The 17,065-nt window shown below is 43.4% G+C and overlaps 1 protein-coding gene across 3 annotated transcripts; it reads left to right on the top strand.

Moving 5' to 3' along the window:
• Positions 1-5,752: 5,752 nt before the first annotated feature.
• Positions 5,753-10,598, top strand: LOC121600996. 3 transcript variants are annotated; one of them, XM_041929782.1, is made up of 4 exons: positions 5,753-5,768; positions 5,828-6,000; positions 7,528-7,557; positions 10,225-10,598. In XM_041929782.1, exons 2-4 carry the CDS (start codon positions 5,865-5,867, stop codon positions 10,284-10,286), a joined length of 228 nt encoding a protein of 75 aa, XP_041785716.1. In that variant the 5' UTR covers positions 5,753-5,768; positions 5,828-5,864; the 3' UTR covers positions 10,287-10,598. The 3 variants fall into 3 exon arrangements, with proteins under 3 accessions (XP_041785716.1, XP_041785714.1, XP_041785715.1); XM_041929780.1 differs by lacking the exon at positions 10,225-10,598 and having other exon boundaries at positions 7,528-8,686; XM_041929781.1 differs by lacking the exons at positions 5,753-5,768; positions 10,225-10,598 and having other exon boundaries at positions 5,775-6,000; positions 7,528-8,686.
• The last annotated feature ends 6,467 nt before the right edge of the window (positions 10,599-17,065 follow it).

Here is a 17,065-nt window from a genome sequence, read left to right as displayed (position 1 = left end):
CGCTCCATGCTCAAACACACCGCCAAAGATGGTCCAGAGGATGCGTCGCTCAAACACGCCCAGAGTGTTTGCATCCTCCGCTCGAATGGTCCAGGATTCGTGTCCGTAGAGGACCACCGCGCGAATCAATGTGCGTTATATCTCATATTTCGTGCGGTCTCGAAGATTCCCTTGCACAATGCGTCTCCGGATTTCGATGCTGTTGTCGTTGTCCGAAGTAACGACCGTCCCGAGATAGCAAAACTCTTTTACCACCTCGAGACTGTCGCCGTCAGCTATTACACTGCTTCCCAGATGGTCTGAGTCACCGACAAGCAGGTACTTCGTCTTCGTCGCATTGATTCTCAATCCAATTCTTGCTGCTTCGCGTTTTAGTCGAGTGTACGCCTCACACACCTTCGCTGTTGTCCTGCCGATGATGTCAATATCATCCGCGAAGCCAAGATATTGGAGAGACCGGTAGAGGATCGTGCCACGGATCTCGTTGTTTAGCCCCGCGCTTCGAATGACACCTTCCAGGGCGATGTTAAACAGCAGACAGGAGAGTCCGTCACCTTGCTTCAGACCCCTGTGAGATTCGAACGATTCCGACGTCAAGTTCGATACTCTCACCTTGCACTGCACCTCGTTCATGGTGGCCTCTAACAGCCGGATCAACTTCCCAGGAAAGTGGTACCGCTGCATGATGCTCCAGAGCTCCTTCCGGTCTATGGTGTCGTAGGCCGCCTTGAAGTCGATGAACAGGTGGTGCGTTGGGATCTGGCGCTCTCAGCACTTCTGGAGGATCTGCTGTAGAGTGAAAATTTGGTCGGTGGTGGATTTGCCTCCAACAAACCCAGCTTGGTAACTGGCGAAAAAAAAATGTAGCAAGGGGCGCAAGTCTGCAGAACAGGATCTGGGACAGAATCTTGTAAGCGGCATTCAGGACTGTGATGGCTCGGAAATTCTAACAATCCAGCCTGTCGCCCTTTTTTGTAGACTGGGTGAATAACACCCAGCTTCCATTCCTCCGGTAGTTCCTCCTGTTCCTAGACTTTCACGAGCAGCTGATGCATTTAGACGGTAAGCCTCTCGCCCCACCTAGAAGAGCTCGGCCGCCAGACCATCGCTGCCGGCAGACTTATTGTTCTTAAGCTGCTTGATGGCGCGGGCAATCTCATCCAGAGATGGCGGGAGCACCTCGTCGTCTGCGCCGATGCTGTCGCTGTTGTTACTGCTGTGCTGCTGCTGTGGTGGTTGCCTTGTTCTGCCACTTGCGCCAGACTCTCCTGCCTCTGCTCCATTCAGATGTCCTTCGTAGTAGCACTTCCACCTTTCGATCACCTCCCGCTAGTCCGTCAGGAGATTACCTTCCGCATCCCGGCACATTACGGTTTTAGGAGCAAAACCGCTTCGTGCCTCCTTCAATCTCCTGTAGAACAAGCGGGTGTCCTCCGACTGTGAAAGTTGCTCCAGCAGCTGTTCGTCTGACTCTTCAAAACGGCGCTGCTTGGCCTGGAAGAGCAGGGTTTGCTGTTTCCTCAGTCGTCTGTAGATCTCCACGTTCTGACGAGTTTCATGCCGTAGCATGCGGGCGCGTGCTGAATTCTTCTCGGATAGTGCTCGTCTGCACTCTTCGTCGAACCATTCCTTTTTCTCTCCACGTGGTAAGCGCCCGATGTTATGTTCGGCTGCAGTGCTGATGGCTCGTTCTACCATACGCCAGTGGTCTGCGAGGGGCAACGCGGCGATGTTGGTCGGAAGCGCTGTCTCGTACCCCTCCGCCACATCAGCACACTTTAACCGGTCCAGCTTGAGCCTTGGGGTGGCCTGACTCCGTTGGTTGTTAACCACGGACAGTTTCTGGCGCAGCTTTACCATGACCAGGAAATGGTCGGAGTCGACGTTTGCGCTTCTATACGTTTGTAATGGGTTTGGCGATCGTTACAGTCACCATGTAATATATTTGGTTTTAGATACGGTCGCCAAGTATTCTGATGAGTGTATTTACGGTACAACTGATCAACGCGTACCATCGCGGTAGGTCAGTGTTTCGCTGGCATGTATCGAGGTGGAATAAAACTTCGTTCGTAGCGAACTTTTCGGACACTTGATCGTCCAGGCGATCATAGAAACCTTTAGGAGGTTTCCCTTACTGGAAACGTTGGAGTTTAGAAGCCTTACCTTGCGTAAGGGGACATAACTAAACTCTTGAAATAAGTTGGAAGGCGAAGTATTAGGACGCGTAACGTCCTATCTTGGCAGTACGCAGGTACGCGGTTCGACTCCTTCCATGGCAATCCCACCACGCTCGGCCCTCCTACCATCAGCGGTGTCTGCTTCTCGGACTTGAACCACTCTGCTCTCGACGTAAAAACGCCCAATGCCTTTTCATATTCCGGCTCCTTAACGGAGAGATCGATTCCCGGCATTACTAGCCAGCATCAATTTGTTCGCTCCCTGTCGGATTCTTAGATCCAATTTCCATCTCCGAGTACCGCGTACCCGCAACAACCATAGCCAGGGACACCCTATTATACGTATGTCCCTCGAGTTCAATGAAGTGGTAGATTTGTTCGATTTTAATATGTCTACTTCCACGTTCAAGGAGAAATTGCGTCTACGTCACATTTAATGTTTGCTTATAACTAGAGGTTTATTTATATGCTCCTTAATTTAATTATAAGGTTGCCGATTAAACACGATGGTCCGTTGGTTATATATATGAAATAAATAAATAAAGAAATAAAGAAATAAACACGGGGAACAGACGCTTCCAGGTAGAGCCATGAAGATCAATCATCTACCCCCCTCTCAATTTAGCCATGCAACCCATCTGCCCAAGGGGTTGGGTTTCCCCGTATACCCAAGCTTGGATAATTGAGAGACATGTTACCGTTTTGTACGACGGGGACGTATTGAGTAGGAGTAGAAGGTAAAGAGCCTATGTTAACCTTCTAGAAGCTTCGGATCCACTCCCGTATCAGCGAGGTATTGCTACAACACTGCCAACAGAACAATATAACAGACTGGAATTTTGCGGCCGCGGAACTCCGCTATAATCGCGTCCAAGTGCATAGAAATACATTCGAATTCATTGCGGAAGTAGATATCAACGTAAAAAACAGTATTTTATCAAATTGTACTCTGAATTTCATAAAAAAAAAACATATTTAATTCAGGCCGGAATTCGAAGCAATATTTTTTATCATGTTTTTTATTTCAGACAGCCGAAGTAAATTGTAATACGTTGCATAAACATATCATTTTAGGCAGGGATAATAAAAGGAAAACAACTATATGTGAAAATATATGTGACAAATGCCTTGATGGCCATACGGGAAAGACCGTCAATGTACATATAATTTCTTCGGTTGTATGCATCTACGAGTACAAGAGAAAAGCAGAACTCAAACTCGTAAATCTGAAAATTACGTGAATAAGAAATGTGCAACATACAGTTCTTCAAACTACTACCCAAGCGCCACAGATTAAGCTTAAACGACTGGAAAATTGAATATCCATAGAAAAAAAATGAAAGCTCCACAGCTTCATTGGTTTGATCAATAGATGGCGTATTACAACTCATCATTATATTGCTATCCTTTTCTTGCAATGTATTTCGACAAGTTGCATTTTATTATGACCTATATAGCCTTCTAACTTTCTGAGCAAAAATCTATATAAATGGTCGTGTGGTTAGATACGTGGGTATCAACACCAATGACCATTGCTCAAATCTCACTTGCTTCAGTGCTGGTGGTTTCCGTTGGAGTTTAGTATTTAAACAATCGTATCGCCGTTCTAGTTCTAGCGATGCATAACTTCAATGCGAAACCATACAACAGTACAGAGGAAATGAGAAAGCTCTCCTCCAAGCGATGAAGCTCAACTGGTTGGGGTATCCCACCAACAGATAGCGCCACCAGCTTTTTTGCTATTTTTAGAATGCATGAGTCGTTTGGCGTCTGCTAAACGAAGTCTTTCTATATTCCGTTTAGGTAGAGAACTTGAGTCGTTTAGAAGCCGTTTAGTGGTCGTTTAGTGGATTTGTGGCACTTGGGTATAGTCATTTTGCTGTGAAAATTTTGTAAAGTACTGAAAAAATATTTTTTACATTCTGTAATCTTTTTCAAAAAAACCTGTCAACTTTGACAAGCTATAACTAAAAAAACAAAAGTGAGTTGAGCCAATCTATGCACAGTTATAGAAATTGCATTAGTTTTTTTTTTAATTTTCATCAGAATATTGCATCGATATTGGATTACGTATATAAAAGTTATAAGCTTCCAAAGTCGCTGGCTACCCGGGTAGCCCGGTTGTCTGGAATAGGGGTATTGGAAAATTTAAGTTTAAAAAGCAGGTTAATTATGCTCAAAAAATTCTACGAAAAATCCCAGTGAAAGATGGCTATGGATTACAAATACAGTCTGTTCCCGAGTTACACGGTTCTCGACTTACGCGGATTCGGAGATACGCGGTTTTCTAAATTTGACAGATTAAATGTCAAATCAGTACAATTTGATTCAAGTTCGGTATAAATTGCATTTTTGCTAACATATTGAAACTGCTTAAAAGCCAGAAATATTAGAATTTTCTGCACGAATCATATCAAATAAATGATAAAATGTATGAAAGTACTAAATTAGATCAAAAACTCCGAGTAATCAATAGTATTTTAGTCAAAAAACGTGAAATTCGACTTACGCGGGTATTCGAGTTACGCGGATTCGTCGGGAACGCAGAAACCGCGTAACTCGGGAGCAGACTGTACAGGCGGTCCCCGAGATACACGGTTAATGGGGACCGAAAACGGCCGGAAAATACCGCGTATCTCGAATTTCCGCGTAAGTCGAATCTCGTGATTTCCCGCCAAAATATCACTAATTTTCGTGCAATTTTACAAGTAGGGGGTTGTTTAAGCCACCAAATTAATTATTTGATATGTTTCTACTGAATTGAACAGTTTTAAACCTTTTGAAATGGTATTTAACATTCGATCAATACGGAAATTATTTGGTATTTCACAATGGATCTGTCAAATCAGTACAATTTGCTCAAAGAACAGTCAAATTTGGAAAACCGCGTATCTCCGAATCCGCGTGTAAGAGGTACCGTGTATCTCGGGGACCGCCTGTATATTCCAAATTTCAAGGTCTATCGGATTCCTAGAATCAGAGAAATGAGCAATCAAAATCTATTTGGCTACACGGGTAGCCGGTTACCTGGAATAGGGTTAATCGATTTGCACAGATAATCGTCCAAGAAATGTTCATAAAATTCATATAAAAATGATCAAACTCACTAGTTTTATGATTAATTCACATTTATTTAATCGATTAATCGTTATTAGAATATTATTTTAAGCAATAACTATAGGTTTAACAACTGTTCATGAATAAAAATGAATTTCGAAAATACCACTAGACACTACAGAACTGCACAAAAAATTTGTTGCCTACTTGACTATCGCTGCCGTACTAATTTTCGCCGTAGGTTTGAACAGCTGTCACGTTTATGCGCACGCCCCGTGGACAATTCGAGCAGTTTTTCTCCGGTTCCTCAACCCACTCTGCCCCACTTCGCCCATGTATCTTGAATTGCTTGCAAGATTTCATATTGCCATCTCTTTTTAACACACGGATGAGTTTTTCTGCTTGGGTACCAACAACGATTTTCAATCCATATCATGAGGTATAAACACAGCTACCATATATATACACAGTGGCTTACAAATGTATGCATGTATTGGTTGACATTGCAAGCGCGTCGGCAAAGGACAGACAAGTGTAAAAGAGCCGGTGTTTGAAAAACAAAGCAGAAGTGTATTAATCAATATTTTGTGCAGTTTTAGATCCAGATTATTTACGAGAGTACCATCAGCAATGGCTTCAAGATCATACCAATATCGGAAGCGTCGTCGCTTTATGGAAGAAGTTGAGAGAGAAATAGAGAATGAGATCAATAATATGGAGACTTCCTCACCTGTCATGGTTCCGGCATCGACAAGCAGGATGTTTAGTAAGTAACTAATATTGTGTTTTTAGTGTTTATTATACATGGAAAACGGAATTTTGTCACAGTATATTGTCAAATTAAGTTTTAATCAGCAGCTACGCTGATTCATATTCCGATCGCAATTTTAGGTTCTGCACCGCCATCGTTTGGAATGCTGGGTGGCGACATGACGTTATTTATATTTAACCTTACTTAGGAAATCACGTCGTTGTTTTCTGGATGGCAATGTGAATCCAAAACCTAAGTTTTTTTTACTTTTTATATTGTTTGTACTAAAAACAGACAGGCACTTGAATTAGCCAAACATCCATCGGGGTTGACATGATGATGTTTTGTTTTTAACGATACATTAGTAGGCAAGGTGGAATGTATAATGAGGTGTAGTTATAGCGCTTTTAGCGACCCCTCCCCCCCCCCCCCCCCCTGGGCTCCGATTTTGACAGATGGTTTTCCGCTGTTGTATATGTATTGATGGATTGTTTACGTTTTGCATGGTCAATATTTGGTGGAGATCAATTTGGGTGAATATTTTAGTTTATTAGAACATAGCCCGTGATTTAAAATGGAAATTTTCCTGCGAGAACTTGAAGCGTTCGCCAAACGCGGAAAACTAACTGTCAGTTTTCTTCGTCGATTCTACTTCCACCTAGCTGTCAAAACGGGCTTATAACTTGACCTGATATCTTTACGGTCCTTGATTAGTAGGACTTTCTTAATTGCAGCATAGCAACTTCCGAAGGCTACGTTGCTGTCTACTTCATACTAGACCGCTGCGGGTACCTCGGCAGCGTTGAGACCAACATCCGTGGCCACTGCAGCTTGCTTCTCATCGTTTATTGACGATTCCGTATCATCTCCCTGAACCCTGCCTGTTGCTGCTGAAGCACCGTGACCAGCCGCAATCTGCAGTGACGCTGGTGGGGTTGGAGGAAGTCTGGCTCGAAGCTTCTCTCGTCAACGCATCGTTGCCCCTCGTCGGTTAGCGTTGCGTGGCTCGTTGCGGAAGCGCCGAACAGTTTCAGGTTGTGTCTATAAGATGGCCATCTCTTCGTATTACTAAATGATCTGCGACGCCAGGGCTACTCGTTCATTGTCTCATGCTCCCTGTAGTTGAACCGTGATCCGCCTAGAAGCTTCGTAGATATGGCTCCAGCTCTCGACCTCGCGACAGGTGAGGTTGGAGGTTGTCCGTCGAATCGAACCTGATCAACCATGGCCGACACGCTTCTGGATTTTACAGCAAAGCGCGTGCACTCCAACAACACGTGTTCCTCGTCCTCTGAAACGCCGATGAACCACTGACAGTCCGGGGACGGTCGTGAATCCTTCGATAATAAGCATTCTCGTAAAAAAACCCTGTCCTGACCTGTTTAAGCCTGTGCCTGGGCCAGATGGAAGGTCGTGTCTCCGTGTTAATGCCAGTCGCTGACGGAAGGTGCTAATTTTATTTCATTGTTAACTGACTATTTGTGCCATATATATGTGTTTAATTTAACTAATGCTATGTTTTTCTCTTTTGTTTCTTTACAGACGAATTGCATAGTACTGATAGCAACTTAGGTGGGAATGTAGAGTGTAGCTTTAGCATAGATGTAGATACTAACAATACTAACAATGACAGCGCTGCAACTGTTGACGAAAATAATTTGGATGATATAGAAGATGAACAGGAAGAATGTGCTGAAGATTTGTATGATGCTTATAACTATTTGAATGATTTTCAAAGTTTAAAAGAAGCTTTGAGATATTTGACAATAATGGGTCATCTATCTCGCAACTTTCTCAACTTGCTTCTTGCAATTTTAAGAAAATTTGGTCATCCTGAACTTCCTAAAGATGGTCGTACTTTACTAAAAATTCCTAAAGTTAGCCAAGAGATTCAGCATATAGCAGGTGGACAAATGTGATACTCAGGGATAGAAGTTGGCCTTCGAAATTATTTTAGGAATCATGTTCCAGAGGAAAATAAGTTTTCGTTACATATTTTTATTGATGGGCTTCCTCTCTTCAAAAGTAGTGCTACACAATTTTGGCCAATTCTTTTTAAAGTAAAAGAAATTCCCGATTGCCCGGTAATGATCGCAGGTGTATTTTGTGGTCAGAAAAAAACCTACTGACTTAGAGCCTTATTTGCGACAGCTCGTAAATAAATTAAACAATTTGCAAGTAATAGGCATGCTGTTTGGAGAGAAAGTTGTAAAAAAATTTGCCAAGGCTTTTGTCACCGATACCCCTGCGCGGGCCTTTATAAAATCGGTAATGTACTTTCCGGCAAAACATGGGTGCACGAAGTGTACTCTCGTTGGAGAGTTTGTAAAACCGGAGCGCAAAGTAATATTTTGTTCACCACAACCTGCTCCACCACGTACAGATGAAAGTTTTCGACAAAGACACGATATAGAGCATGTTAAACAAATTCGATCTCCTTTAGAAGAGATTGGTGGATTAGATATGATCAAAAGTTTTCCCACTTCTGATCGACTTCATCTTATCGATATTGGCAACACTCGTAAATTTTTGTACGGCCTTTTTCATCATTAATTTCTAAGTTTTGTAATATGGTCTAGTGAACACAAGAAAAATGCCTTTCACTTTTTTTTGTGCGCACGAGCAAACCTCCGGACTCATCGACTCCGAGTCCGGATCAGTCACTCATCACTCCGGATCACTCCGGATTACTCCGGATCACTCCGGATCACTCCGGATCACTCCGGATCACTCCGGATCACTCCGGATCACTCCGGATCACTCCGGATCACTCCGGATCACTCCGGATCACTCCGGATCACTCCGGATCACTCCGGATCACTCCGGATCACTCCGGATCACTCTGGATCACTCCAGATCAGTCTAGAGGACATGTGTAGCCGTGTAATTTTTCTTTGTCTCTTTTGCCTTGTCCTTGCCTTTAGATCCTGATGAGTGAAGCATGCATACCTTTCGGGTACGTTCGGGGTATAAGCTCTGTCCCTCTCATGTTAATGGTGAAGATAGAATCGTATGCCATCGGCTGTGCATTCAGGCGTGGGTAGGCCCGTGGACGCCGTCTGTTCGCAAACATTCAGACTCGTTCGGACTGATCCGGACTGATCCGAAGTGATCCAGAGTGACCCGGACTCATTCGGACTGATGCAAACTGATCCGGACTGATCCGGACTCATTTCAACTGATCCGGAGTAATCCAGATTGATCCGGAGTGATCTGGAGTGATCCGGACTGATACGGAGTGATTCGGACTGATCCGGACTGATCCGGAGTGATCCGGAGTGATCCGGAGTGATCCGGAATGATGCGGACTGATCCGGAGTGATCCGGACTGATCCGGACTGATCCGGAGTGATCCGGACTGATCCGGAGTTTAATCCGGTTGTGATCCGGTGTCGGAGTCATATTTTGCGCACCGGACTGATCCGGAGTGATCCGGACTGATCCGGAGTTTAATCCGGTTGTGATCCGGTGTCGGAGTCATATTTTGCGCACCGGAGTTGATCCATGACTTCGCTCCGGATTACCCATCACTAATCCATATGAGCAGTAATGTACACAATCTTCTCCACGTATTTGATGACGTTGAAGAATTTGGTCCATTGGACGATTGGTCTTCTTATGATTATGAAAACTTTTTCTTCTTCTTCTTCTTTGGCTCAACAACCGTTGTCGGTCAAGGCCTGCATGCACCACATGTGGGTTTGGCTTTCAGTGACTAATTGATTCCCCCCCATAGCAGGATATAGCAGCATTTACACAACTATAATAAGTGAGTATTATTTCATTTGAATTCCTTTTTGATATTATAATTCTAATTAAATAGTTCATCTAGATTATAATAGAGCTCCCACTAATTTTAAGAACTATAATCTAATTATCTTCTACTATTTACACACTACTTGATCTCGACTTATGGCAACTAGACTTATTTAGGTATTTGTTTCGTTTTAAATTATCACTATGATTTAATTTTAGCTGCATCCAATCTTTTATTGTTTTATCCGAGCAATTTCCTCCTTATTCTTGTATAACTAGTACTATATTTTTATATTTACACAAAGGTTTTTTATCTCCTAGTTTTGCTCTTTCTGTCCACGAACATTGCAATAAAATGTTAGGCCCTAGGATTAAGTGAAGAGCGTCACAAGCACGTTGTTTAAAATCGCCTTCTGCAAAATTTTTTTTCACCCATAGCACAAATTCATCACGGCACTCTTTTGTTTTCAGTTTCTCCTCCAGGGTATTCATCTCCTCAATGGACTCCACTGTGCAAAAGGTTGGCGATGGGGTTTTATCTGTGAGGCTTACGCAGGTGTTTTGATTTGCCAAATGTTGTTGCATCATACCGGTCACAACATCGAGCTTGTTGTTCATCACATCGTTCTGGACCTTTAGCTGAGCTACCATTCGGCGTAACATCATGCATTCTTTTGCCAAATCAGTTGGTACTGGCACGTTGTTGTTTTTGTCCTCCATCTAAAAAAGTTTGTTTTATAGAGTTTCATAGAGTATTTAAACTTTTCCTATGAGTATTGTTTTACCTTGTGTATGCAAATCTATATCGACCAGTTAAGCTTTTTTTGTCAACCAGAAACCAGAAGCTCTACACGAAGTGAATCTAGTGAACAATACAATCTCTTAAATTCTTTAAATTCAAACGTGACATTTCATTTGCCGCCGAAAGAAAATTGATATCACAACTACATACATAAATACCCTCGTACCTCACCAATACATGTATATCAAGGTCGGCGCGCGTACACTCACACACTCGCAAAAGCCTGTTCTCATATCCCCTAATTTTACCCTCAGTCCGAACAAGACGTCCTCATTTTTTCATATCCCAAGGTTCGGTGACACAAAATTAGGGAGTTGTATGCAATTTCGGGCACTTGTTTGTCGAGTGGGCGGTTAAGTTGCCCGACGGATAATCCGCCACCGGATAATCGACGTTCTACTGTAATTAATTGCCCCTAGGAAAGATCCAACTCCGGCAATATCGGTGGGGGCTGGTAAATTCTGTATAGCGCTAATGTTCTTAGGGTCAGGACGTTTTTCCCTGCCATCGATTACATGCCCAAGATATTTAATCTGACACATTTTAAACACACATTTGTCAGGTCGTAATGGGAAACCAAATTCCTCAATTCGTTTTAGTACAAGATTTAGCGTATTATCATGGTCTTTATCTGACATACCTCCAATTATGAGATCATCCATATAGCCGCAAACTCCTGTTATTCCTGCCAACATGGTATCAATCAGTTGTTGAAATGCAGCTGGGGCTATTTTTATGCCGGTTGTAGTGGTAGAGCCCACGATAAGTATTTATTGTTAGCAGCGGGTGAAATTTTTTATCAATCTGCACTTGAAGAAAAGCATAGGAGAGATCAACCTTACTGAAGATTTGGCATCGGGCTAACTTAGCAAAAATGTCCTCTGGCAGTGGAAGCGGGTATTCATGTGATCGTAGGATGTCATTCAGCCCCGTCGAGTAATCACCGCAAATCCTGATTTTTCCATTTGCCTTACGTACAACCACTATAGGGGCAGCCCAATCCGAGTAATCCACGGGAGTAATGACTTTCAGGGCTTCCAAACGGTCCAGTTCTTCATCAACAGTCTGCAGCATTGCATAAGCCACGGGGCGCTTAGGAAGAAATACAGGGTGACTGCTCTCTTTTATCTCCAATTTTATGCGCGATTTTAAACACAGCCCCATGCCCTTGAAAACTGACGGAAAACGTTTCTCCCATACTGACTCAGGTGTACTCACCGCATCGATGTTACTACAGAACTGGTCCATCGGGATTGATCCGAGTTCAAAAGTTTCCACCATGCCCGCTACCAGCAGGAAAAGGTTGGCCCGTGCGACTCGGATTGTTGCATGTTGAGTTCTAGAAGCGATGGTTATTGATGCATTAAACTCACGCTTGAGTTGCAGATAATTTTGCGAGGCTGCCTTCGCTTTTACTGTTGCTGCCATCAAAGGAGATGGTCCGACATCCCTCCATAGCCCCTAGCTGATCACAGTGATATCGGACGCCGTATCGAGCTGCAGCTTAACAGGTGTTCCATTTATCAACACGTTCACATATTTCCTCCTTGCTTCTACGTTGCACACATTTACGTTTACGACTCGCATTGCAACTTGTGTGCTCCCTCTCTTCTTGTCCTGTCCCTAAAATCGATTTGCTCTTTCACAATATCCTTCCCGATGTCCATATCTTCCGCAATCCGTGCATACATGTGACTTATATGGACATTCCCTCTTCCAAATGGGGACCACCGCACGACCAACACGCATTCGTTGGCTTTTGTAAATACATGGTGTTTCCTCTGGGATGTGTCTGTATTTGTTGACCGAAAGGTTGGTACTGCTGCTGATAAAACTGCTGTTGATGCTATCTTTGGCCACCGTTTTTCACCGCAAACACTCGTTCTCCGTGATCATTAGCGATCAACGCGTTATCCATCTTTATATTAGTAATACGCTGGTATTCCGCCGATAGTTGCTCCAATGTAACGTCATTCTTCTCCTCAATGCGGGCCAGCAGCCGATTGCACATGTCGGTATGGATTTCTTCCTTAAGCCCGCACACCAGGATAAGACACTTAAATCGCTCCTCATTCATCCCAGCGAACTCAAAATCTACACACGCCCTATTCACACGGTAAGCAAACGTGAGCAGATCTTCTTTGGACGGTTTAGCTATCTGCATACACTTGTTGCGTTTGCTTAGCAGAGACTCTGTTCTGCCGAAAAGCGCCGTAAATTTTTCAACTGTCTCATCGAATGTCATGTCACGGGGTGCGCGGGGTAAAATAAAACTAGTATAACGTGCATGTTCTACGGTGCCCAGCTTACGTCCTAGGAGCCTTACTTTTGCACCGTCGTCGAGTCTGGAAGCGTCCCGTAGAAACAGATCTTCATACCGCTCAAACCATGCCTTAAATGTTGCTCCCGATTCTGCATCTTACCGGAATACACTTCTGTTGCTTGCCAATGCTGTGGGTGCTGTGGATGCTGTAGCAACTGTGCTGCCGGTTGCTGTTGATATTGCATTATTTGCGTCATAAGCTGCTGTTGCTGACTCATTTGCTGTTACAATAGTTGAATCATCTGCGAAAGTATTCCAGCGTCCGGGCTCGAGATCAATGCACCTTGCTGCGATGGCGCTCCGGCCATGTTTTGCGACTGTGGCTGAGCTGGTAACGCTGCACTGTTTGGCAATGGCTGTTGCTGTTGCTGCTGCCGATTGCTAAAACCTGCGTTTCCCCAATTTTGCGATAAACGTCGATGCTCTTCATCTTCCATCATTTCGTCCGGGTTTAACATCCTTCTACGCTTACGCGAAATTGTCCCGTCTTATTAGCGCGATACACACAATATAAAACACTTAGAACACAATATAAACACTTAATATAAACGACACACTTTTAATAAATAGCACGCATATTAAAATTCGTTGGGTTCGATAAAATAATTAAATACTTGGATTGAAATAGTCTCTCTTTTCTTTTACTCTCGTCGCCACTGTTGTGAAATGTTGCGCTACTTAACAACGGCCAACAACGCGGGAAGGATTTAAGCTTAAGATGTAGGTAAAAACCGTGTATTCGCTAATAATATCTTTGCCCGTCTTGATGCCCGTACCGAGTGCCCTATCGCCGCTTGGTTCCCGCTTGTTGCCCTCTCATTCTCCCGAGAGACCCGACCTCCTACACTCACACATCACACGAAGACCCTTGCCTGTCGTCGGTGAGCGGCCTAATGTGCTAGACAGGTTGGGCCTCAACAATGAATGCTCAAATCCAACCCGCTTTCAATGGGCACTGCCTAAATTAACAGGGTAGAATCTTCACCACAAAATTATAAAAAAATCACTGGAATAATTTGATAATTGTTGATATACTTTCAACTCGTTGGTGTAGAAGTTTTGTATTGAAGAAAACAATGATGTCTTTTGATTTGAATGCGTCAATGATTCAATAACTCTACCATTGCTTGATGGCTCCGAGAATGGAAACACCGCAAAGAAATACAAATCATCCAAGCACCCATAGTTGGTTAGCAAAGCCGTTCTATAGTGAGTAACTTTTTCGTACAGGAAGATCCTATAGTGAGCAAGCGTCACCTATGAGCGTAACGTGAGCGTAACGTGAGCATAACGTGAGCTTCACCTCTTACTTCGTTTTGTATAAGGAGACTAGCTTAAGGTGGCCCGGTTACAGGATTTTGCAACAGAATCCCGAGTGTTTTTTTATCACTCGAGACTGTACTCAAACACCTTCACATGCAGTCCTGTTTCCCCTATCATTATATATTTTTCTCTTTTACGATCGAGCACATCGTCCTTATATGGCCTGAACAACAATTCTCCATGATGTTCGGTCCCTAGATGCAGCATCTCAACCATGTAGATACCCATTCTCCGACAAAACTTAATTTATCTGATCCAGATTACCAACCCCTTTTTGGCGAGACATGAGTTCGGTATCCTCATAACAAGCCCCAGCGATCGTATCCTGTCAGTCTTCACCATCGTCAGGGTGCTCTATCCGCCGTACAGCTCAGCAAACTCGTTGTTCATCCTTCTCCTCCAAACTTCATGCTCGAACACACCACCAAAGGTGGTCGGAAAATGTGTCACTTAAACACGCTCAAAGCGTTTGCGTCTTCCGCTCGAATGATCCAAGACTCGTGTCCATAGAGGACCACCGGGCGAATCAATGTGCGTTATATCTCACATTTCATGCGGACAGAGTCTTCTGGATCTCAGCAGTCGGTGAAGCCCATAGTATACACGAATCCCCTGAACGGAATTTGCTGCTGATGTTGTTGTTCAAAGTAACAACCATACCAAGATAGAAGAACTCCTCTACGACCTCGAGACTATCGCCGTCAACTAATAAACTGCTCCTCAGTTGGTCTGAGTCTGATCAATGATTGTTAATTTGCATTTGAGTCACCTGCGTTTACACGCCTCACACAAATTCGCTGTTTCTTAATAATGAAACATTAACCATTTGAAAGTCATGAAACAATTTCTTCGACTGCATAAAAAATGACACCTTCCAGGGCGATGTTGAAGAAAAGACAGAAAAGCCCGTCACCTTGACTCGATCCTGTGTTCGTCAACAGTACCCTGTGCGTTTCGAACGACTCCGACATCAAGTTTGATACTCTTTCCTTGGACTGCACCTCGTTCATAGTGGCTTCTACCATCCGGATCAACTTCTCAAGAAAGTGGTACCGCTGCATGATTTTCTATAGCTCATACCGGACTAACGTCTTGTAGGCTGCCTGAAGTCGATAAATAGGTCAGTGATGGATTTGCCTTTGTAGCCAGGGACGCATACGTGCAGAACAGGGGATCTGGGATCTGGGGCAGGATCTTGTAGGCGGCATTAAAGACTGTGATGGCACGAAAACTCGAGCATTCCAGCTTGTCGTCTGTTTTTTAATTTAAACGTCATGGGTGAATGAAACCCAGCGTCCACTCATTTCTAGCAGTTATTTCTGTTCCCAGATTCTTATAATCATGAATGCACCAACCGTTTCGAGGGTAAGCCTCACCGGCTCTGTATTGAAGAGCTTGTTCAAAGCTTGATAGATGGCGAAGTTACCTTGTCGTCTGTACAGTTACTGTTGCTGGTGTTATTGATGTTTCCCATTCAAACAGTCGGAATTTCGATTCGAGCCAAATTCGCAATTCGGTTTCATAAATGTGTTTCTATCATGTTTTATTTGGCGTACTGTCCTACGCGGACATGCCGGCCTATAAGACTTTCGAGACTAAATTCATTACTACACAGCTGGAAAGTAAATCCTAGCTTGAACTCATGACGGGCATGTTATTGAATCGTTCGAGTTGATGACTGTACCACGGGACCGCCCCATCGTGTTCTATCGTGTTACAGGTTCCTTTTCAAGACTGATACCATCCTAATCCTTTTTTTTTTCATTTAACTGGTTAACAATATTCAATATTAGAAATCAACTTATCTGGATACCTGAAGATGTTATCACATTTTAAATTTATTTTACATCACGTAAATAAAAAAATCATTGTAATGTGGCAGCACATCCCATTGACAAAACTGATTGTCCTCCTTTGCACAAACTACCATCAATAGGTTCAACCCGGTATTGAATTTAACTAACTTTCCGTTCCATCTACATTAACTGAATTTAAGTTTAACTTAACCAAATATACACGAAGCAAATGGGGCGGTCTCGTGGTACATTTGTCAACTCGAACGACTCAATAACACGCCCGCAATGGGTTCAAGCTTGGAACGGACCGTCCCCCCCGTAGTAAGGACTGACTATGCGGCTATGTGGTATTGAATAAAGTCTTGAAAGCCTGTATAGGCCGGCATGTCCTCGTAGGACGTTTACGCCAATTAGAAGAAGAACAAGAACACGATGCAAATTGATTTTATTTTTGCTAAGTTTTCAACTCAACTGTTCATCAATACTGTTGTGTGTCCGATAATATTTTTGTCAACCGCAATAATTATTAGAACACGAAATTTTTCAACCTGTGCACTGCTTCCATTCATGTGGGCAGAGTACAGTTGATCGTAATGATTGTTCATCTCCCATCAAAAGACACACGGACCGCCACCGGCGTACGGGAAAGTTCGCTGGTGGGCCCGGTAGACCGCTATAGGACTGAACGTGTTAATCTGTGCTCTACCTTCTCGAGGATTTTATTGTATAAAATGTGATTTGACTGAATCAAACGCCATAGCTCTATGATTAACAACATGCATTCTGCTTAACATTCACGGTTTTGCTTTGAGTGTTTAAATGTAAGTTGATAATCACTGGTTTTTGAGTTTCATAAAGTATAGATGGTGAGTCCTGCAGTACTTGGACGCTAATGTTTATACTCAGGAAACGGCGCCAGAGTGGCAACAATTTGAAGCTATTGTTGATCTCATCAACGTAGGTGGATCGTAAAATTACAGGAATTATTTGTCTTAAATTGTGTGATAGGAGTACCAATGTGAGGTACGACCGCAGAATCCGATATCGGTCTATAGACTAGGTAAATAGGCCTTTCTAGAA

The sequence above is a fragment of the Anopheles merus genome, unplaced genomic scaffold (genome assembly GCF_017562075.2).
Source record: "Anopheles merus strain MAF unplaced genomic scaffold, AmerM5.1 LNR4000016, whole genome shotgun sequence".
NCBI lineage: Eukaryota > Metazoa > Arthropoda > Insecta > Diptera > Culicidae > Anopheles > Anopheles merus.
The sequence above is the reverse complement of the archived record's forward strand: the minus strand, read 5'-3'. Positions and strand labels throughout refer to the sequence as shown.

Coding starts and splice junctions, on each gene's coding strand:
- LOC121600996 (XM_041929780.1), top strand. CDS start 5,865: ATGGCTTCAAGATCATACCAATATCGGAAGCGTCGTCGCTTTATGGAA. Junction 6,001..7,527: donor ATCGACAAGCAGGATGTTTA/GTAAGTAACTAA, acceptor GTTTCTTTACAG/ACGAATTGCATAGTACTGAT.